This window comes from Pan troglodytes, chromosome 2 (assembly GCF_028858775.2).
Source record: "Pan troglodytes isolate AG18354 chromosome 2, NHGRI_mPanTro3-v2.0_pri, whole genome shotgun sequence".
Taxonomy (NCBI): Eukaryota; Metazoa; Chordata; class Mammalia; order Primates; family Hominidae; genus Pan; species Pan troglodytes.
This window is the reverse complement of record NC_086015.1, coordinates 62,905,767-62,930,932: the sequence shown is the minus strand read 5'-3', so window position 1 is coordinate 62,930,932 and position 25,166 is coordinate 62,905,767. Positions and strand designations below refer to the sequence as shown.

Genomic DNA, 25,166 nt, shown 5'->3' with positions numbered 1-25,166 from the left:
TGCTTGGTGATTCCACAAATGCCGAGGAGTATTCAAATATTAAGAAATTTGATTTGAAAACTTGCTCTCATTCCTCCCAATCCAAGAGGTGCTTGGCAGCAGAGGGTCTTTCCTTTCCACTGCTAGTATACTGTATTCCCAAAGAGCCCTTATTTAATTAAAGCTGAGTTGTGTTTTAGGGGAAATTCTCCAGAGAGCAGCAAGGTGGCAGAGAGCATCTCACCCATTCAAGATGCCATCTCTAGTGGCCTTCCTGTTGTTGATGTGTATTGGCCCCAGTTCTCTGTTTTTGCCAAAGCACTCTTCACTTCTTTCTACCCCTTAGGAACTAGTAGATATTTTGTTGGCAAACCTCAAAACAGCATTCTAAAAGCATTTCAGCTAGCACTTATAAATCAGGAAATTTCACGTAAAATTCCTAATTTCAGACCTTCCTTGAAAAAGGTCAGATTTCTTTCTCAACATTGAACCTGCCTTATCTCACACAAGCACTTGGTGGGAGCTAAGTAGTAATGGCACACTTCTAAGAAGCTGCAAGCTCTCCTGTAAAGTTGAATCCTCTTTACTCATAAGGTATGCAGGTGGACTCAGACCCTTCTTGCTTCACTCATTTCAGTTTTCTGCCTGGGCCTTCTAGGTGTACATTGGCAACCCTTGATTTACAGGATAATTGCCAAATGGTCCACTTTGCCTTGGTTTTTTAGCTAAAGCCTTTAGTTAGCCAGAGGCTGCAAATAAAGTTAATATTCTTCTAGCCACACCAAAATGAATATTTATATATAGGCCACTTTCTGTCCCAAATGCCTTTAAATGTTTCTTTCAAATAAAAATTTTTATATTTCATGTTATTTTTAGCTGTGAAGAGTCACTTTAATATTTAAGTTATAATAATTTATGCTTTTAACTTGGGTTTTCAATGGCAAGAACAATTTTAAAAATTAAAAACTATCAGATTAAATAGAAGTACCCACTTAGTTGAGACTCACTAGAATCAATCTTACTTCTTTAATGTAATTTCAATTAGTTGATGCTGGTGTCAGATGAACATCAATGTCTCGTTACCAAAGTATGTATTAATGTACAGTAAGTTTAATTCCATTTGAATAAGAAGTTCAATTATGAGATATCATTCAGCATAAATCATTCATTGGAGATATAACAAAGTGATATGATAAATTACAATGCCAGAGTCTTTTAGTAACCTCTAGAATTCAGATACCCAGTGTTTGTCATTTAAATGGATAAAATTACTCTTTAGGAGCTATTCCATCTTGAACCACAGCTCTGATGGAATATTTTATAACTTTTATTACAAACTGGAAGTCTGGTATAATGTTTTTAAAACTTCCCCTCATGGATCATTTTTCCCATAGAGCCAATGATGTAGAAGTTTGAGGTTTTTAATAGTGTTTAATTTTTTGAGTGTCATTGAATGAGAAGGGAATGGAGGAGGCAGGTTTATTCAGACAAAAGGTCGTTTAGAAATACGTACAAAATACAATTAGAGAATGTGTCTTAATGATGTCATTCTAACCTAGAATTCATTGTAATGTTGATGGTACTTGATTGAGAGTTTTTTAATGTTTTCATCTCATTTATGTGAATATTATTATTTTTTCTTTTTTTCTTCTTCTTCTTCTTTTTTTTTAACGGAGTCTCACGCACTCTGTCGCCCAGGCTGGAGTATAGTGGCACGATCTCGGCTCACTACAACCTCTGCCTCTCAGGTTCAAACAATTCTCCTGCCTCAGCCTCCTGAGTAGCTGGGACTATAGGCAGCTGCCATCACACCTGGCTAGTTTTTGTATTTTTAGTAGAGACAGGGTTTCACCATGTTGGGCAGGCTGGTCTCTGACTCCTGACCTCAAATGATCCACCTTCCTCAGCCTCCCAAAGTGCTGGGATTACAGGTATGAGCCACTGTGCCTGGCCTGAATATTATTTTTAAATATCTTTTTTCTTTCCCTACTTACTCAGTCTAATATGGGTATTGAAGAAATCTGGAGAAAGGAGAACTGTCTTATGCCTTCTTATGCTGGTCCTGGATGGTTAAGTAGGCATAACTAATTCAAAATAAGTTTATTCTGGAAAACAGATGATTACCTAGCTTTAGTTTTAGGGTCACCCCATTTTTAAAATACTTAAATTGGCAGAATGCTGTTAAGATTAACATGTGGCCTCTGGAGCTAGATTCTATGGGTTCAGATTCTGGTTCTGTCACTTCCTGACTATAGGCCCTTGAGCAAATCAGTTGATCTCTCTGATTTAGTTTCCTCAACAGTTAGACAGTGCAATAATAGAACTTGCTTAATAGACCAATTGTTAGGATTAAGTAGCCTGTGACTTAAAAACAGTGCCATACTCATAGTAAGTGCTCAGTCTGTTAGTTGATGTTGTTATTACTTTACTATTTTCTATTGACATGAATCCATGCTTATTAACTTGTAAATATGGTATCATCATAAACCTCTGAACTTACAGTTTATTTTAATTAGCAAATATTGATCGAGTTCCTGCTGTGGGCCAAGGTCTGTGCCAGATGATATGAACCCAAAGGTGAATGGAACATGGTCTTTCTCCTTGAGGAGATTATAATATGGCAGAAAAAGCAAACATGTAAATAATTATTGATAACGGGCTATGGTAAACACCAAACTAGTCTTATAAGTACTACTGGAGGAAAATATCAGACTTTTCTAGCCATGTTGGGGATGATTGTAAGTAAATTAATTTTCTCTTGGAGCAACATTTAAAAACTCTTTTAGGAATGATAACAACATCTAGAAACTCAACAACACAGTAGTCACAATGTCCAGCATAGGATAAAAACAAAATTTCTAGATATACAAAGTGGGGAAACCCCATAACTAGCAGAAAAAAAAATCAGGGACTAGAAACAGACCCAGACATGACAAAGATAATAGGATGAGGAGACAAGGGCTTTAAAACAATTATTATAAATATATTAAAGGATTTAAAGAAAATATGTTCATAATGAGAAAACAAGGGGGGAACATAAATAGAGAAATAAAAACTATAAAAATAAAATTCACAATCTACAAGGATCTCAGATAACAAGAAAAAAACAAATAACCCCATTAAAAAGTGAGCCATGGGTGTGAACAGGCACTTCTCAAAAGAAGACAAACAGTGGCCAACAAAAATATGAAAAAAATCCTCCACATCAATAATCGTCAAAGAAATGCAAATTAAAACCACAGTGAAATACCATCACACATGAGTCAGAATAGCTATTATTAAAAAGTCAAAAAACAACAGATGTTGGTGAGGTTATGGAGAAATGAGAATGGTTATACACTGTTGGTAGGAATATAAATTAGCACAACCTCTATGGAAAACACTGTGGACATTTCTCAAAGAACTGAAAATAGAACTACCATTTGGCCCAGTAATCCCACTACTGGATGTCTACCCTAAGGAAAAGAAATCCTCATATCAAAAAGACATCTGCCCTCATATGATTATTACAGAACTATTCACAATAGCAAAGACATGGAATCAACCTAAGTGTCCATCATCAGATGATTGGGTAAAGAAAATGTGGTATGTATACCATGAAATACTGCACAGCCATAAAAAAAGAATGAAATCATATATTTTGCAGCAACATGATGGAACTGAAGGCCATTATCCTAAACAAAATAACTCAGAAAATCAAATACCATGCATTCTTACTCATAAATGGGAGCTAAACAATGGATACACATGTACATATGGAGAGAAACAATAGACACTGGCTACTCTAAAAGTCAGGGGGAGGCTAGAAGTGGAGTAATGGTTGAAAAATTACCTATTGGTTGCAATGTTTACTATTTAGGTGACGGGCACACTAGAAGCCCAAACCTCACCATAAGCAATATATTCATGTAACAAATCTGGATGTGTGCCCCTTAATCTATAATTTTTAAAAATTTTTTGCATTCTAGAACTGAAAAAAAATACGGTATCTGAAATAAAAGATTCACTGGATGGGTATAACACCAGGTTAAACACTGGAGAATATCAGTAAAATTGAAGTCAGGAATATAGAAACTATGCAAACTAAAGCACAGAGAGGGAGAAAAAACCTAAAACAAAATGAGCAGAGTCTGACTGAACTGTGAAACAGTATCACACAGTCTAGTATGTATGTGATTGCAGTACCAGAAGGCAAGCAGAGAGAAAGAGAAGAAAATTTATAGAAGTAATATTTGAAATTGTTTGAAATTTTAAAAATATACAGATTGAATAAGCTCAACAAATCATAAGCTGAGGAAATAATACAGGCACACACATACAAAAACAACACCATAGTATATCATAATCAAGTTGCTGAAAAAAGAATGATAAAGAAAGAATCTTAAAAGCAGCCAGAGGTAAAAGATACATTATATGCCAGAAAACAGTAATAAGCCTGTTACCAACTTCCCATCATAAACTTCCTGTCATAAAATAAGAAGATAATGGAATGGTGTAGTTGGCGGGAGATTGGGGGATGTATTTGTCAATCTAGAATTCTTTAGCCAGTGAAGACATTCTTCAAAAATTGGGACAAAATAAAGACATTTTCAGACTAAAAAGCTGAGAGAATCCATTGCCAGCAAACTGATGCTACGAAAATATTAAAGGAAGTTGTCAAGACTGAAAAAAATTATATATACTACATGGAAATTTGGATCTAAATCAAAGAACAAAGAATGCCAGTAATGGTAAATATATAGCTAAATCTAAAAAGAAATCATTCATTATTACAATTCATTTAAAAGTATTTGATTGTTTAAAGCAAAATTAGTAATGTATTTTGGGGCTGGGTGCAGTGGCTCACACCTGTAATCCCAGCACTATGGGAGGCTGAGGTGGGTGGATTACCTGAGCTCAGGAGTTCAAGACTAACCTGGGCAGCATGGCAAAACCCCATCTCTACTAAAAATATAAAAATTAGCCAGGTGTGGTGGCACACACCTGTAGTCCCAGCTACTTGGGGGACTGAGATCGGAGAATGATGCATATATATATAATTTTATAACATGTAGAAGTAAAATATATGACAATGACACAAACAGTGGTGGAGATGGTAATATACTTTTATGAGCTTCTTGTCTATGACATATTCTAATATTATGTCATGGATAATATGACATAGCTAAATTGTGATAAGTTAAAGATCCATATTGCAAACCCTAATGAAACGATTGAAAAAAAACAGAACAAAGAAGTATAACTGTCTTCGCCCATTTGTGTTGCTATAAAGGAATATCTGAAGCTGGATAATTTATAAACAAAAAAGGTTTATTTGGCTTATGGTTCTTCAGGCTGTACAAGAAGTATGGCACTGGCATCTGAATCTGGGAAGAGCCTCGGACTGCATCCACTCTTGGTGGAAGGGGGAGAGGAGCCAGCCTGTGCACAGATAGTGAGAGTTGAAACAAGGGAGACAGAGAGAGAAAGAGGAGGCATTGTCAGACTCTTTTCATCAACCAGTTCTCATGAGAACTAAGAGTGAGAACTCATTCACTCCCTTGAGAATGGCACCAAGCCATTCATGAGGGATCTGCCTCCATGACCCAAACACCCCCACCAGGCCCCATCTCTAACATTGGGCACGAACTTTCAACATGAGACTTGGTGGGGCCAAATAAGCCATATCCAAACCGTAGCAATAACTAGTCAGCCAATTGAGGAGGTTAACGGAATGCTAAAAAATGTTTTCAATCCAAAAGATTGTAGGAATAGAGAACTGAACAAAGAACATATGGGACAAATTGAAAACAAAGAGCAAGATGGTAGCCTTCAACTCAAACATATCAAAGTCATTATATTAAGTGGAAATGGACTAAATGCTCCAATTAAAAGGCAGAGATTGTTAGGTTGAATTAAAAGCAAGAGACAATTGCATGCTATTTATAAAAAGTGCACATTAAATCTAAAGACACAGGTTACAAATAAAAAGATGAAAGTAAGATGATATACCATGCAAATACTAATCATAAAAAAGCTAGAGTACGTATACTAATAGCAGACAAATTAGACTTCAGGACAAGGAATATTATGTAATGAGGGATGTTTCACAATGATAAGGAGGTTAAATGATGAAGAAGATATAACAGTGCTAAATGTGCACACATCTAATAACAAAGCTTCAAAATGCAAGAAGCAAAAACTAACAAAACTAAACACAGAATGGTAAATATGCAAGTGTAGCTGGAAATTTCAAGACTCCTTCCTCAGAAATTGACAATCACTAAAGATATAGACTTGAAAAACACTACCAATCTGACCTATTTGACATTTGTAGAACACCTGACAAGTGCAGAATACACATAATTTTCAAGCGCACATTGGACATTCACCAAAATATATGATATGTTAGGCCATATTTAACAAATTTAAAAGATTGAAATCATATATAGGATGCCCTGTGCTATAAGGGAATTAAATTATGTATCAATAAAAAAGGTAATTGGATAATCCCCAAGCACTTTGAAATAAAGTAACATACTTCTAAGTCATCTATATGTAAAAAAAAATTAGAATATTAGAAAATAGTATAGCTGATTTTAAATGATATTGAAAATAAAGCACACCAAAATGTGTGGGATTTATCTGAAGCAGTCACTGCCTAAAGGGAAATTTATAGCTTTTAATGATTATATTCAAAAAGAAAAAAGTCTTAAAATTAATTATATAAGCATCTAAGAAAGGTAGAAAAACAAGCAAATTAAACTGATGTGTACAGAAAGATAGAAGTAATTAAAAGAATAATTCAATGAAATAAAAAATGGGTGATGGAGAAATTAATGAAACCAAAAATTGGTTCTTTGAAATGATTAATAAAAGTGATAAATCACTAGCTAGACTAATCAAGAAAAAAAAGAACATACACATTGCCAATACTAAGAATGAAAGTGCGGAAAAAGGAAACTAAAGGAATATTATTAACAATTTTATGCCAGTGAATTTGACAACTTAGATAAGTGGGAAAATTCTTTTAAAGACACAAATTGCTAAAATTGATACTAGAAGAAATAGAAAATGTGGATAGCCTTATAACTATTTTTAGAAAGTGAATTTGAAAAACATTCCAAAAAATAAAATCCAGGTCCAGTTTGCTTTACAGATAAGTCTTCTAAAATTTAAGGAAGTAATAATACCAGCTTTAAACATTTTTCTCAAATAATAAATAAGGAGGAACATTTCCCAACTTATACATGAGGCCAGTGTAATTGATACAAAATCAGACAAAGATAGTAAAAGTTCTCAAAAGAGCTATAAATCAGTATCCCTCATGAACGTGGACATATGGCTCCTTAACACCATGATCCAGTGGCATTTATTCCAGGATTTCAAGGTTGGTCTTGATTTGAAAATCAATGTAATTTTATCACATTAGCAGAATAAAGGGGGAAAATCGTAAGATTATCTCAATAGATACAGAGAAGTTATTTGAACAAATTTATGAGCACTTTATGATAAATATTTACATTAAACTAGGAATAGAAGGAAACTTCTTGAACTTGGTAAAGGGCCTTTGTGAAAAGCCTACAATTAAATCACACTTACGATAAAATATTGACTGCTTACTCCCTAAGATGGGAAACAAGGCAAGACTATCCACTATGGCTGGGCATGGTGGCTCATGCCTGTATTCCCAACACTTTAAGAGGTTGAGACAGGAGGATTGTTTGAGCCCAGGAGTTCGAGACCAGCCTGGACCACATATGGAGACCCCCATCTCTACAAATAATTTTTTAAAATTAGCCAGACATGTTGGCTTATGGCTGTGGTCCCAGCTGTTTGGGAAGCTGAGGTGGGAGGATCACCTGAGCCTGGGAAGCGGAGGCTGCAGTCAGCCTCCACTGGCAGTGATCATGTCACTACACTCCAGCCTGGGCTACAGAGCAAAGCCCTGTCTCAAAAAAAAAAAAAAAAAGAATATCCACCCTAACCACTTGTATTCAGCATTGTATTAGAGGACTAGAGGACCCAGCCTGTGCAGAAAGAGAATTAAAAAATTAAAAATAGACAGATTGGAAAGGAAAATGTAAAACTTTCTTTGCAAACAACGTCATCATTTATGTAAACAATTCTAAGGAATCTATAAAAACAAAACAACCTACTAGAGTAAATGAGTTTAGCAGAGTGACAGCATATAAGGTAGGTCAATATACCAAAATCAGTTGTATTTCTATACACTAGCAATAAACAATTAAAAATTTCAGGGTTTAAAGATATTTACAATATTATTAAAACTCTGAATACTCATGAATAAATTCAACAATGTATGTGTATATAGGTGTTTACATTGAAAACTGTAGAACTGCTGAGAGAAATCGAAGAAGACCTACATAAATGGAGAGAGATACTGTGTTCATGGATTGCAAGACTATTTGTTTGTTAAGATGCCAGTGCTCTCTATATTGATCCGTAGATTCAATCTAATTCCAGTTGAAATCTCAGCAGGCTGTTTTTGCAGAAATTAGCAGACCAATTCTAAAATTTATATGGAAAGTCAAAAGACCTAGAATAGTCAAAACAATTTCCAAAAATTACTTATACCTCATGATTTCAAGGCTTGGTTTAAAGCGTAAGTAATTAAGACACTGTGGTATTGGCACAGATACCAATAAACAACAGCTTTATTCATAATAGCCAAAACCTTGAAATAATCTAACTGTTCAAAACAGAAGAACGAGCAAATTGTGGTGTATTCACCAAGTAGAGTACTACTCAGCAAAATAAAAAAAAAACTACCAATATACACAACACTCATGAGCCTTAAATATTATGCTGAGTGAAAGACACCATTTACTGTGATTCCATTTATATAAAGTTATAGAACAAACACAAATCATCTAAGGTGAAAGAAATCAATGGTTGCCCCTATGATGGGTGAGTTCTCAGATTATTTGGGAAGCTGCACAGGATCTGTCTGGGGCAATTAAAACATCCTATGTCTTGATGGGTGGTGGTATGCAGGTATATGATGTGGTCAAAACTAATTGAATTCTATCCTTAACATCTGTGCATTTCATAGTATGAAAGCCAGAAAGATTTTGTGATTGACATTTATTGAGCACAAATGATGTACCAGGTACTTTTATAAGTGTTTGCATGTACTTAAACATTTAATCCAAACAACTCTATGAGGAATGTACATTATTATCACCATTTTATAAATGAGAAAAAGGAGGCCCAGAGAGGTTCAGTAACTGGGAACATTATATAACTAGTAAGTGGTGAGGCTAGTACCGAAATCCAGACAGTTTGGCTCCAGAGCCCAGACTCTTGCATCCCTGGGAAGAATATATTTCAAAGGAGTTGCTAGTATGGTTTAACTAGAGGCAGTTGCCAAACAGATTTAAAAAAAAAATAGACTGTGTGACTTGATAATTAAAATAACGTCCAGTTCAAAATTTTAAAAGTGAATGACTTCAGAATAATGAAGTTAAGTCTCAGAATGTAGCCCTATGAGTGGATTCAGAATAGAGAAGAGGCAGGTTTTTGAAGGAAAAAGAGTTAAAGGACCATTAGCATGTTGAACAGGATGTTAGAAGATGAGATGAACCTGGTTCCAGCTTTTTTTAGGAGTGTGATTAGAGGATGGTGTGGATGCATCTGTAGGAGTGACAGGAATGACCAGGGAGTGATTGAATGAAGATTGATGAAGCTAAAAGGGTAGTAGAGCCTGTCTTTGCAATGCCTTGAACTTCAAAGATGATAGAATTCCAAGTCAGAAACGTACACCCTCTCCCACTGCCTCCCAGCCCCTTGGCCTCAATTAGAGGGCTGTAGAAGCACAAATGGACCCCATAAGTGAACTTCAACTCCAGAGTTGAAGGAGAAGTAATATCTCAGAAAAAAAGCTATGTTTCACTGACGGTAATGTGTCTAAGACTCTTAGAAAAATGCAGAGAATGTAAGTACTTTTCGTAAGTAAGAATTTTAGGGAGCATGGTGAAAGAGTGGCTTGAGTATGAAACTATGATTTCAGTAAGAGATAGTTTGCTCCATGTGGGTAGGAATTGGGAGGTACACATGGATTGCTGAACAGGTATTGTGACAATACTTCTGCAAGAAACTTGCCCTTTCTTGGTTCAGCCAAGAGCAAGGTCTGGCAGCTCTGGCAGCCCCAGCTTTCCTTCCTCTCCTCTCCTCTCTCCATAGAAGGACTTGTCATGATTTGCTTTTCCTAGGGAAATTGTTTTTAATACATTAGTAATAGGTAATTGCTTCTTCTAACCTTGTAAATATAGAATTACAGTTTCAATCTCTGCTTATACCACTTATTAAACACAATATAGTAATAGGGATGAATAAGGTCATTGTAAGCTGATTTTCTATCGAGAAATTATAACTAAAGTGAAAAATTATTTTTAAAGACACAAGAATAAACATCATAAGACCCTGGTCTCTGTATACCATTATGGGAGTGAGAAAACAGAATGAGGTTCTAAAACTCTGGGAAGAGATGTACTTTAGGATTGCCAGGGTATGAAATTGTGGTTTCTTGTTTGTCATTTCCTTTTGGAAGGACAGTGCTGGCTAGAACTGTGCACTGTTAGTAAAACAGGCTTTTTCTGCACTAACAAATGTAACTAATTTCTTGAGATCTTTTCTATAGTAATGGCAGAGAATAGGAGCATAGGGAATCAAAATTATGCTCCCAAGGATTTATTATTTCATGCACCAGAACTTGTGGGGGGTGTGTGTGTGTGTTCACAGAATTTGCATTCCTTTCAACAGTATAATAAAGCCATATTCCAAACATGAGTTAGTAAAAACTAGAAATTCATGCTTTGAATCATTCTGTCACCCTTTGCCAGCCAACTCCTTTATGCAAAATTCCATGCTGGAAATAAGTAGCATAAACTGACTTATTAATCCAAGCAACATACTAAATAGAACTGTCTTTTCTCTATCAGATTTCTGTCTTTCTGGTACATACTTCTTAAGGACCAATAATTATAGATATTTTAGATCAAGTTATTTCCAGCTGGATAGAGTTGTACATAGAAATATAGTAATTAGAGATCAAGAAAAATGTCAAAAAGGGACTTTTAAGAGTGAATATCATCAAGAATATTGAAAATAATATTTTATAAAGTTCAGCTGTAACTCAGATAATCCACCTGTTGGTAGTAGAGAGTTTATACACTTCTCCAATACTTCAGAAAATATATCACAGCATTTATATGAACAATGAGTTATTTGTTGAAGCATATGAGAATTGGAAGCTTTATCAATATCAGCTAAATCAAAAAATAATTTCTGTTTCCTCTAGCCAAGGGGGATTTGTGAAAGTTATTTCCATCTTTTTTAGAAACCACCCCCATCTGTATTCCCAGGAAATTGATTCATTAAATAAAGTTATCAATTCCCAGCCATTTATTTGTTGAATGATTATAAAATGAAAGATTGAGTGTATGTGTGTAGGCATGTACACATACACTCAATGCCCACAGTCAATGCACATACACACACATCTTAATGTGTTCATACACACACACACATATGCATACCCTTATTTGTTTAGTACATTCCATGAAGCATGAGTCCAGGTTGACAGAATAAAAGGAGCGTGACCATGATGGATAAGAAAAGTGTACAGTGGGTAAGGATCTGGTTTCTTAGGACTCAGAGTTTTTGAAGGAGGTTGGAACTGACTCCCAAGCAGAGCTGGTGGTGTAACCAGCTGGAGATGGTCTAAACAGGTAATAAAGGGGCAGGATCCTGAGAAGAAATCCCTAGCATGTCATGTCCATGCCACTCTGGGCCTGGAAAATGTATTTGTTGTTCAAAACCAAACTCAGATGTCACCTCCAAGTCTTTCCTAGATGGGAAGAGTTAGAGTCAAAGAAAATAAAGCAGATAATATTAAAAAACAATGGTTAACTGCAAAAATATTTTTAAAGTTATATAAGGAAGGAAAAGGTAATCATAGAGAGCCACTTGGCTCAGATGTATACAGTATTTACATGGCCACAAGAAAGAAAACACAGAATATGGATGTTGAGGGAAAAAATGAGAGCAAATGAGAGAACAAATAATTATCCAGGGAGGATGAAGTAGGGGAAGCAGGGTATTAGCTAGCTAAGTCTCATCTACCATATTAGGAAGTCAGTAGATAGTGTCCAAAATTGATGAATCAAGAGGCATTACTTTAAAATACAGAGGGAAGAAACAGTTAAATGAGTTGACAGTATGATTAGATGAGGGGTAGGGTGACAAAGAACTGTATTTCGTATCAAACTTTTGGTGCTATCTGGCTTATATTTGCATATAATACCATAATACAATTTTTAAAATGTTTTTTTCAAATAAAGCTTTCCTAAGCCTCCCCACATACCCACCATGAGCCCCCTCTGTAGTAACTGTATTGGGTAGATACCACATGTCTGCCTTCCTTCCCAGACTGAAAGGACTGTCTTATTTATGTCTGTACCCCTGGAGCCAAGCCCAGAGTCTAACACATGATAGGTACTTAGTATGTGTGGGGAAGAATGGGTCACTGGAATTGCTGACTGATGAACCAGCTGAATGGTTGAGATTGGGGCATGATAAGAAGTCTTTTAGGACTAGGAACCACGTTTATACAACCATAATAATGCTAATATTATAATAAGGTTAATAATTATGATTGGATATCTAGAAACCCCAACACTTCCATCCCCTATAACCTGCATTTCACCAAGCCACAGTGTTCCACTCTGTGGCGTATCTACTGGATTTGTCCCTTACACTCTACTTCCTACATAAGCTTCCTAGCCAGCCCTCCTCACTTCGTGTTTAGATGACTGACAGGGACCAAACTAGTCTTTCTGTGCCTTGGTGCTCTCCATTCTGCCTCATTCCCCCGCCCAACCCCATCTCCCACCTCAAAATATTCCTGCATCATGGTTAGTCCGAACTTCTCAACACTCTGCTTTTGCACATTCTTTTGTAAAGAACTGCAGTGATGCTTTACCCTCTCCAGATGCTCTGAAACCTGGCCTCACTGGGCCATCTTACATTACTTCATTCCGCTCCAGTGTTCACCATTCTGCCAGTCAAGCCAATCACACTATTACTTGACTCTCAGTTTACCTGCTGCCTTTGCTGACACCAGGCTCCTCTCTCCACAAAGACCAGAGCATTGCCACAGCCTGCAAATGTAATTTTACTGTTGAGACATCTACATAGAAAATACTCTTCATGTATTTAATAAATAATGTATTTCAGTCTCTTTTACTTTTTCTACTGTGGAAGCAACCTAAGGTTCACCTCCATATTAAAATCAGCATTCCTAGATATATAAGATTTGTCTTAAAAAAAAGAAAAAAATATATATATATATTTATATATACAGGACCTTATGTAAACCTTGCTTCTAAACAAATAATGGAAGAGCCCAATATTTTAAAAGAAGCACATAAAACTTTAATACTACTTTTCATTTCAAAAATTATTTTTCTGGCTTTTGTCCTACAGTCTTAAATATGTCTTTGTTTCTTGCCAAATGATTTTTTTTCATTTTCTTTAACCATTCAGAAAATTCATTTGATGAAGTATTGAGGGGCCTAATTATTTAATGCGCAGAAATTAGTCCCTGCAAGAGTACTTTAAAAACTGGCAAATACCAGGCATAATTACAAATTCTATAGAAGAATCTGTTTCCGTACAATAGGTTAATTGGTTATAAGTAGACAGCACTGACCACAATTTAAACCCAGCTTCTAATTTCATCCATGCCTTTTTCAACAAATACGAGTGGCTAATTGTGATCAAATTAGTCCCCTTGAAGGAACAATTGGCTACTTATCTCTGATTTTCAAGATGTCACTGGTCTAACACACCTGCAATTAGCTTCCTGCTGGCATACTGCCTACAGATAGAGAGTTATTTCCCAAAGTTGTCATAGTCTTGTCTCATGATGGGAATTCTGTAGTCTGATGACCAATGTGTAATTTAGAATTATGGTGATTTCTTTGGAAAGATCAAGTCAGTTTTTAAGCCAAAACAGAGATAAGTTTACCTAAAGAGGAAAATTAGTTTGGGGCTTGTTGATCAGGATAACTGCCTCAACTCTTTGAATGTCTACATATAGATGGCTTGTTCATTTATGTGATGATGAAAGGTACTTACTCTTCTTTGCATCTCTCTATTTTAGTGGTGCAATCTATGCATTGACTTAGTAGCATTCACCAGTGAAATATTCAAGGGGGCTGTTTTCCAGTCATTGGATGGAATTGTTGTCTCAGCTAACTGTAAGCTACGGAAGATCTTCACCTTAAAATCAAAGCCACAAGACACTGCTGATAAGGATGGTATGTTCAGGTTGCTATCAAGATTTTTTAATTCTCTGATGTATTTTTAATATTAGCCATACCTTTGGGATAGTATGAGTGTGTGGTAGCAGTTTGATGTTATGTCTGCTAAAGTAAATTTGTCAACAGTCATGCTGATTTCTTTGTTCTAGATCAAATGTTTATTTTTCCTATAGCTGAATGTCACAAAAAATGTATTAATCTTCTTTTTGTGGTTGTTTTCTTTTTTCTTTATGGTAACACTTGCTATCTGTCTTAGGCTCCTTAGTTACAAACAACATAATCCTCTTTAGGTGGTTGAAAAAGAACAGGAATTTATTTAAGGAAATCGGACAGTTCATAGAATCTCAAGGATATTTAGAGAGTCAGCTTAGAGCCTATAGTCAAGAAGAATCCAGCCTCTCCCACAAGACTTATCTAAGGACAACCCCATCCATTTGCCACCTCCACCCACTGCCAGTAGCTACTGCAACTATACAGAGACTCCATAAGTCACATCATAATGCTGGGCTATAAGTTCCATAATTTCTGTTACAGCAGCCCCTGAAAGTAGGATGTTTTCTTCCCTGCCACCCTTATCAGAAGTAGATATATTTTTCTTCATGTTTGTCTCCACTGAAAACGTTTGGTGTGGCTGTTTCTGTCCTTTGGAGTCTAGGTTGCATGCTGCAAGGAAGGCAGGCAAAGCAATGTCTGATTCCTGACTAAGGAGGCAGGACTCATTGTGTAGGAAAGTCACCAAATTAGGAAGGGTGTGCAAAAGATGTTGGGCATTCAAAAATCTCTGTCCATTATGCTGTCCTATTACTCTGTGTACATTTCAGGAAGTCATTTGGGAGAAATCATATTAATTTTCTAGTGATCAAGTTAAAATGGAAAGAGTTGAGTTCTTCCTCATATTTCTAGAGAGACTAGAAATATTTACATTAATTGTTCATAATTTGATTTATAAATATACTCTGCAGGTAACTCAGCTCCCTGGAATTCATAAGGTAGCACACCATACTGCTCAGATGGTTTTAAACAACCAAAAGTATTGAAAGAATACTGATGCCTCCTTTTGATTTTCATCTGGGATTATTATTTGTTAAATCAATTCGTCTAGAAGTCCAGGAAGCAGGGCTGCATATAAGATGTCAAAGGTGATTACTTAGAAGTTTCTATCTAGACTTCAGATTTGTGCTCCATCTGGGCGTGTGCCTGAGAAATCTTGATGTGGCTCACTCTGTGGAACAGGACACTGTGCCTATAAATTTCATTTGATAATAAAGCACAGCAGTGTATTAACAGCTCTCCAAAGAGATCACACACCACAGTGTGGCTGCTCATCTTATGTACCCACTTACAGACTATACGAGAAAGTGAAAGATTTCATTTTTTTAAATGGCACCCAGCTAATAAGAAGCCTCAAAATTTATAGAAATATTTGTGCAGTGTACATCAGATCATAGGAGGTGAATCATAACCTGATTAATATTTTAAAATAAATGTAAAGAAAAAAGTGGATCAAACATAGCAAAGTAAATGCATGTTTCAATCTCTGATCCTTCCTCAAGCTCCACTGAAATTACTATATAGGAATAAAAAAGGCATAAATCCACCAGAATAAAGAATATGGGAGGGGAGACAATAACGGACAAGAGATGTTTGTAAATTTTATAAGATTAAGCAATGACTTAGAAGAGCAAAGAAAACTGAAACCTTTAGGTTTATAGAGAAGTTTGCCAAGGAGTTTCAGAGAGGCTCAAGAATTTGCAGCTTTACATACTGGCAAAGGCAGGCTAAGGATGAGGGCTGAAAACAGGGAGATTGGCCACAATTCTGTACGGGTTGCTATAGGAGGACCCCAGGTTCCTGCTCTAACTCCATATAACCAAGCCACAGGAGATTTAGTCTCTGGAGAAACTGAATCAGAGAGCTTTTGAACATGGGTGCATCAGGCACTTGATAGACATCAAAATTAACAAGAAGGAAATAGATATGACAGGGAATATCCATGGTTTTTTTCAGAGTTAAGATACTGCATCTATAAAATAAGAATAATGTGTTTTTGTTTTACTTCAATAAACATTTAATTGAGGTGTATTATAAGTGTTACTATATTATAGATTTTATATACATATAGAAACATGCAGAAATCATAAGTGTACAACTGGAGGTATTACCACAAAGTGAACACATTTCTGTAACCACCATCCAGATCAAGCATTACAAGCATCCTACAAGCCTGCTTATGTCTCCTCCCAATCATCACTTCCTTCCTTCTCCTAAGAGATAACCTCTATACTGACTTCTAACAGATTAATATTACCTATCTTTTACATTTATATAAATGGAATCACATAGTACATATTTCATGTATGCATTCTTGTACTAAACATTGTTTGTGAGATTCATTTATGTTGTGGCACATAACGGTAATTTTCTGATTTTCAGTACTGTATAGTATGCTATTGAATGGATATACCTGATTTTATTTATCTGTTTTCAGCTGTTATAAATAATGGTGCTAGAAGCATTCTTCTTCACTTCTCTTGGGGCATTCATGTAGGCATTTATCTCAGAGCAGAATGAATGCATACTTCAGCATTCTTAATTTCAGTTACTATACTTTTGATTCTAGAATTTGCATTTGATTCTTTTTTATAGTTTCCATTCATAAGATGGAGTTCTACATCTTATTAACACATTTCTCAAATATGTTAATCAAACTTATTTTAAAGCATTTAGCTCACAACTCCAATATTTGGATCTATATGTAGGCCTAGTTCTATTATCTGTTTATTTTTCCCTTGGTCTTGTCTCTTGGTATGCCTGATAAGTTTTGAGTTAATGATGGACATTGGGTATCAAAAACTTAGGAAATATTTTGAGGCTCTAGGTGGTGTTTTCTTCCTCTGAAGATATAAAACCAAAAAATAAGAGAAATAAGTGCAAAAGACTAAAAATAGGTTGGAAATGCTACCAATATTAGGTATTAGTCCAGGGAGTTCACCATCAGAGTAAAAGGATTCCAGAAAGAGAGACTAGAAGAAACAGAAATATAAGATTTCCCAAAATTCAAGGACAGATATTTTCAGATTGAGATAGCTCATCACATGCCAGAACAACTAATGAAAAAGACTTAGCACTGTGAAATTTTAGAACAGGAAAGATAAAGAGAAGATCCTTTAAACTTCCACAATTTAAAAAAATACAATTTATGTACAAAGGATTGGGAATAAGAATGATATCTAACTTCTTAATAGCAATGTTAGATAATAGAAGACCTTGAAACTACCTTTAAAAGTCTAAGGAAAAATTATTATCAACCTAAAGTTCTATATGCATCCAATCTATCAATCAAATGATGCAGAATGAAGATACAAGGCCTCAAAAATTTATTTACATCGTTTCTCAGAAAATATCTCGAAGATATTCTCCACAAAAATGAGTGAGTGGGTGAAGAAAAAGAAGTATATAGGATTCAAGAAACAGAAAATTTCATCCAGGAGAAAAGCAAAGAGAGAAGCTGCTCCAAAAAAGTAAAGTCTTAATAGCAAATACATGGAATCAACCCAAATGCCCTATCAGTGATAGACTGAATAAAGAAAATGTGGTACAGATACACCAGGGAATAATACTATGCAGCCATAAAAGGAATGAGATCATGTCCTTTGCAGGGACGTGGATGAAGTTGGAAGCCATCATCCTCAGCTAACTAGCACAAGAATAGAAAACCAAACACTGCATGTTCTCACTCATAAGTGGGAGCTGAGCAATGAAAACATATGGACACAGGGAGGGGAACAACACACACTGGGGCCTGTTGGGGAGTAGGGAACAAGAGGAGGAAGAACTTCAGGCAAAATAGCTAATGTATGCTGGGCTTAATACTTAGATGATGAGTTGATAGATGCAACCAACCACCATGGCACATGTTTACCTATGTAACAAACCTGCACATCCTGCCCATGTACCCCAGAACTTAAAATTAAATTAAACTTAATTTAATTTAAAACAAGAAAGTTAAGTCTTTAAGAAAAAAAAGCAAAAGGATTTCTAGAATTAAGCACAAAAGAATTCAAAGGATGACTCTTGGACAGCACATCTATAGGCAGACTGTCCAGAGTTTAGCAGAAAAATGGAAACTTTCAGGAGAAAAGTTTCCAGGAAAAAAATGTATCTGATAGAGTATGATGTGTTTGAACATGAAGAATAAAATTGATTGTGGTGTTGTAGTGCTAATGGAGGATTTAGAAAGAATTAATGTTAGAAGTGTAGAAAACCTACAACAAAACAAAGCAATAATCAACATCAAGAAAAACAAAAAGTTGTACAAAAGAAGAAATATCGTAATGTATCATGTAGCTCAGATGTGCACAACTTTTTTTTAAGTAGACTTTATTTTTTTAGCAGTTTTAGGCTCATAGTAAAATGAAGCGGACAGTATAGAGTTTTCATCATGTCCTTTGTCCCCACACGCATGCAGCCTTCCCCACTGTGAACATGCATAACAGAATGGTACATATGTTACAATCGATGAACTTACACTGAGACATCATTATCATCCAAAGTCTATAGTTTACATTAGAATTCATTCTTGGTACTATACGCTCTTTGGGTTCTTGCAAATAGGTAAAGACCTGTGTCTAGCTAGTACTATAGTATCACACAGAATAGGTTCACTGCCCTAAAGGTCTTCTGTGCTCCAGCTATTTCTTTCTTTCTTCCCCTAACCCCTGGCAACCACTCATTTTTTTTAATTGTCTTCCTAATTTTCCTTCTCCAGAATGTCATAGTTAAAAGTATATAGTATGTAGCCTTTTCAGATTGGCTTCTTTCACTTAGTAATATGCATTTAAGGTCCCTCCATATCTGTTAATGCCGTCATAGCTCAATTCTTTTTAACACCGGATAATATTCCATTGTATACATGTACCACAGTTTATTCATCCATTCACCTATTGAAAGACATCTTCATTGCTTCCAGGCTTTTGCAATTATGAATAAAACTGTTATAAACATTTTTGTGTGGGGTTTTTTTGTGGATACACTTTTCAACTCATTTGGATATACCAAGGATTGTGGTTGCTGGACTGTATGGTAACAGCATGTTTAGTTTTGTAAGAAACTTGCAAACTGTCTTCCAAAGTGGCTGTACCATATTTCATTTCCCCCAGCAGTGAATAGGAGTTCCTGTTACTCCACATTCTCACCGGCATTTGGTGTTGTCACTGTTTTGGATATTTCACCGTTCTAATATGTGTGTAGTATAAACTTTTTAGTATGATCTTAGTAATGTAAAACACTGAATAAGAATTTATCCAAAAATTATGAAAAATCATATTAGAAGGATGAGAGAAGGGAAGGAAAACAGGGTGGTGGCTTAAGAATGGTGAATCCTCTTTCTTTCAAAATAGGAAGTCAGAGATATTATCCAAAACTGAAAAGTGAAAAAACGTTAGTATAAGGCTACTATGTATAATTATGGAAATAAACACTAGAAGATGTAGAAGATATAACTGAAAGGCTTGAAAATACTTGCCTCTGCATTGCAAGACTTTGGGATAAGGGAGGTGGAAGGGCAGCCTTAGGTGAAAGGGTAACAGTGATTTTTTTCTTATAATTTTGTAGTACCACTGGAGCTTTTAAATAATATAGATGTATTATTTTGTTTAAAAATTAATTTTATTAAAAATGAATGGATTATCCATAAGGGGGTCTAAGAACGAGCATTGGTGTGATTTCTTTCAGGTATTTGGAAGGCCTGAAAAGAAACCTTATGAATGTAGCCTCTCAGATGGCCTGAAATGTTCTGAATAGACACGGGGAAGCACACTGTGGTTCAAGGTGCTGTGGTGTATAACCCCGTATTCCTTTCATCTTAGCTGCCAGTACTTCGCCTTGTATGCACCCTATCTTTATGCTTCAGCTTCCTTATCAGTAAAATGAGGATAATACTTATGCCTTGATTAGGTAAAATGCTATTATATTTCCAGTGCAAACACAAAGTGTGTAAACCAAGTACATCTTAGAAAAGTTAAGTTGGTATTGTAGCGCCTAAGACATGGCGTAATGTTCCCACACAGTACATTGCTGTGATCCTGCACCAACTTTGTGGGTTTGTGTGAGTTCTGAACATCTCTGAGCTTTGCTTTCTCATTGATTGCTATAAGGTTATTGTAGAGATCCAATCAAATACAAAAATAGATGTGCATAAATGATAATGCAGTGTGCAGATGTTAAACATTTATCTGTCTTCTGTTCACCAGACCCCGGGATGATGCAGCCCCTGCTTCCCTGCTCAGGGTCTGGCAAGAAACCTTACATGTAATAGTGTATTAAATCCCAATGGTAACTTCACTAATGAGCTTACTTAGCAGTAAGAGGAGAGTCTGGAGCACTTGCCCCTTACTTGAGAGAGCCATTTGGTGAGGTGCTTGGATTTCACAGACCTGTCAGGTTAAGAAAAATTTGACTACCATAGGTTGCCGACATATAAATTTGTCAAATCAGAAGATTAAAACACACAAACAAGAAAAACTTCAGTTATTCTGATTGTTTCATTAAATGAAAGGACATTTACACAGACACACACACATACATACACACACACACACACGAGGCACAAAGTAGGAAGGTCTTAATTTAGGAATGGAGGCTGACATTTTCACCATAGACTAGTGAAAATGACTTCCTGGATCAGTATCTGTCCATAGCCACTGTTTAGGAGATACTGACCTAAGAAGTTAACTTTCCAGACTGCATCTTGTTTTTTGCTTTTGTTTTTGAGAGGATCTCACTCCATTGCCCAGGCTGTAGTGCAGTGGCATGATCACAGCTCACTGCAGCCTCAGCCTCCATGGGCTCAAGCTATCCTCCTGCCTCAGCCTCCTGATGAGCTGGGACTACAGGTGTGTACCACCTGCCTAGCTAATTTTTTTCTATTTTGAGTAGAGGCAGGGCATCACTATGTTCCCTAGGCTGGTCTTGAACTCCTAGACTCAAGTGATCCCACCTTGGCCTCCCAAAGTGCTGGGATTACAGTTGTGAGCCACTGCACCTAGCCCTGTACTGCATCTTGAAGGAAAAGTATTAATAATTATTTTCCAAACAATGAAAACAGGACAATGAGTAGAAAAAGCATTTCAGGCAGAGGAAAGGGCATATATGTATAAAGCCATGGCATCATGAAAGGATCTCATATGCTCAAGGAACAAGTTCAGTATGGTGGCAGGGTAGAAGGTATAATACAATATTGCCACACTAGGCTGCATATTTGGGTTGACATAAAGATGTAGAGCTCAGTTCCTGTCCTGTGAGTTCTGTGTGTAATTATAGACATTAGAAAAGTTAATACAAGAGTTCATTATGAAGACAATTACACATAAAAGGACAAAGGATAACATAGTATAGGACAAATTGAGTGTCCTTGGTCAAGGAGGTAGGCAGTAGAAGAGATGCAATGATTGTGATAATAATGATGGTAGTGGGGATGGTGATGATGATTGTGGTGATGATTACAGCATTACTTCTTGATGTGACCTAGGCAGAGTTCTAAACACTTATAGATATGAACTTACTTAGTGTTCATAACAACTCTGTGAGATGGATGTTGCCATTATCACCATTTTATATGTAGGAAAACTGAGGCATGGAGAGGTCAAGTAAGGTGCACAATGTCACACTATTCTTCAGTAGTACAGCCAGGACTTGAACCTTGCAGTAGGGTTCCAGAGCTTATATTCCTAATTATTTCAGTTTGCTGCTTCTCATGTGCTGGTAGAAGAGAGACAGATTTAAAAAGGAAAGATACAAGAGATGCCATGGAGTAAGAATGCCAAGATTTGGTGACTGGCTGTGTTGAGGGTATCTATATTGCAATAAGTAACAGATATCTTTTGTCTTTATTCTGCAAAGACTGATTAGTCTGTGTTGAGAACTTTTTCATAGGAAGCTTTTTAACCTATTTCTTAAATTCCACACTGGGATTTGATTTAAAAATTTTGTATTAAGCGCTTACTTGAGCTCAGTACTTTATTGTCCTTGGATTACTTAAACTGCTATCATTTCAGTCTAGAACTTCTTAAACTCACCCAAGCTAGGAGATTTTGCCTGATTCCTTTCTATTCTCTCTTTACACAGTGGGATATAATAGAAAGTGAATTTTTTGGAATCTTGCATCAAGCAATTAATCAGTTTTCACTTTTCCAGAAGAATGACTTTTGCTGGACAAGTAGTAAAGCGTACTGATTCAATTTACTTTATTACTTTTATGGCTCCTGAGGAGACATGAGCTGGCATTTTTAGGCATTTCTATGACTGAATTATTGATTAACTCATATCATTCTGTGTTTAAGATAAAAACCAGAATGCATATTTAGATAGATAAGAGAAAGAGGAGAAAAACAAGGGGAGTAGAACAAGCAATGATAATATCTGTGTAGATTGTTAAGTAAAAGGAAGACAGAGGAGAGAAATGAGAAGAGAGAAGATCAAATGATGATCCATGAAGCAAGATATGCTACACCAGTGATGATGATACAGGTCTCCTTACTCCCCAGTTCAGGTCTCTTTCTCAAATATTCTGTGCTCTGTGTTCTGTGTATTCTGTGTTCAGAAATGTGAGAAAAGAAAAATTAAGGTATGATTTCAGACTAAGAGCCCCTGGAAGGCATAGACCCTGTATTTTCATGTTTTTGTCTCTAGCAAATGACCTGGCACTGGTAACTTATCATAAATGTTTGATTAATTAATGAATTAAAGATTGGCTATTTATTTAACTATTCATCCATTCACTGTCTCTGTTCAATAAACCTTTATAGAGTGTCAAGCAATGTGAAGAAAATTTATTCCTTCAGAAGCCATGGAGAATCTAGAAACACTGACATCTAGCCTTAATAGACTCACTGAACAGGGAGAGACCTTAGAGATGCTCTAATCCAATGTCTTAATTAGACAAATAAGGAAAAGAAAGCCCATGGAAGTGAGGCATTTTGTGCTGCAGTCACACAAGATGGAATTCAAGACCTCAACAGTGCACAAGTTTACCTCCACCAATAATCAGAATGATTTTGTGGTTTTAGTATTTATTATTAGTTGTAATAATATTTGGTATTCTTATGTTGGGTGTTTCCTCACCTCTATTTTCATCTCCAAATCAGGTGAATGCACATCATACCCAAATCTCATTAGTTTAAGGCTCTATTTCTATACCTTCCTGTAGTGGAGATGAACTCAAAATGCCCTTTCCTAGCAAATCACCTCAGGACAAGATAGGGGGTATGGTCTTAGTATAAAAGAGGTGCCCAGCAGCCAATAGTAGAACCACCAAAAATGGGTCATGAATATCTGTATATCAAGACTCACAATTATTCTGATTCAAATATCTATTATATTTTAAAATTAAACATTTATAAAATATTATTTATAATAGAACCTCATCTCTCAGAAACTCTAAAAATAACAATTCCATTTACAATAGCATCCAAAATAGTTAACTACCTAGGAATAAATGTAATGAAGAAGAAGAAAGTACACTGAAAACTACAAAACATTCCTGCAAGAAATTAAAGAAGACCTAAATAAATGGAAAGACATCTCACATGCATGGATTAGAAGATTTAATATTGTTGAGATACAGATTCAATGCAATTTCTCCAAAAATTCCAATGGGCTTTTTTGCAGAAATGGAAAAGTTGATCTGAAATTCCTGTGGAATAGCAAGGGGACCCAAATAGCCAAAACAGTCTTGAAAATGAAGATCAATTGAAGGATTCACACTTCCCAATTTCAAAACTTACTGCGAAGCTACAGTAACCAAAACAATTTGGCTTTGGAATAAGGATTGACATATAGACCAACTGAATAGAATTGGGTCGAGAAACAAACTGATATGGTTTCGCTGTGTCCCCACCCAAATCTGATCTTGAGTTGTAGTTCTCGTAATCCCCATGTGTTGTGGTGGGAGAGACCCGGTGAGAGGTAATTGAATCATGGCTGCAGTTACCCTCATGCTCTTCTTGTGATAGTAAGCTCTCATGAGATCCGGTTGTTTTATAAGAGGCTTTCCCCTCTTTGCTCAGCACTTCTCTCTCCTGCTGCTTTATGAAGAAGAACATGTTTGCTTCCCCTTCCACCATGATTGTAAGTTTCCTGAGGCCTTGTCAGCCATGCAGAACTGTGAGTCAATTAAACCTCTTTCCTTTATAAATTACCCAGTCTTGGATATTTCTTCATAGCAGCCTGAGAAGGAACTAATACACAAACCATACATTTGATTTCAAAAAGGGCTATAAGACCATTTAATAGAAGGAGAATAGTCTCTTCAACAGATGATTCTGTATATCCACATGCAAAAAAATGAGGTGGACTCCTACCACATATCGTATACAAAAATTAACTAAAAATGTTTCCATGACCTAAATATAAGAGCTGAAACTGTAAAACTCTTAGAGAAAAAAAGGTAAATCTTCATGACCTTGCATTGTCAATAGTATTAGATATGATACCAAAAGCACAGCAACAAAGTTTTTAAAAATAGATAAATTGGACTTCATCAAAATGTAAAACTTTTGTGTATCAAAGAACACCATCAAGAAAGTGAAGAGAAAACCTACAGCATGTGAGAAAATATTTGCAAATCATATATCTGATACGATATGTATCCTGGTTTATATATGAATATAGAGAGAGAAAACATTCTAGTATATTCTAGTACCCAGAGTATAGTCAGCCCACCCTCCATATCTGCAGCTTCCCCATTCACAGATTTTCAACCAAGTGCAGATGAAAAATATTCAGGGGAAAAAAATTTAAAAAACAATATAACAATAAAAGTAATACAAATAAACAGTGTGTATAACTATTTCCTAGCATTTT

At 35.9% G+C, this 25,166-nt stretch overlaps 1 protein-coding gene across 49 annotated transcripts in view; it reads left to right on the top strand.

Moving 5' to 3' along the window:
* CFAP20DC (CFAP20 domain containing) overlaps positions 1 to 25,166 on the top strand; it is a 304,345-nt gene that overhangs the window by 122,016 nt on the left and 157,163 nt on the right. For 38 of the 49 annotated variants that reach the window (XM_054682027.2, XM_054682023.2, XM_063805983.1 and 35 more), the window contains one exon: positions 14,147 to 14,303. The exons of 5 other annotated variants lie outside the window; for them this stretch is intronic. In XM_054682027.2, coding sequence (XP_054538002.1) covers positions 14,147 to 14,303 — 157 coding nt within the window. Of the gene's footprint in view, positions 1 to 14,146; positions 14,314 to 25,166 lie in introns of all 49 variants that reach the window. 6 more of the 49 variants (XM_063805987.1, XM_063805988.1, XM_016941431.3 and 3 more) reach the window with 1 other exon arrangement.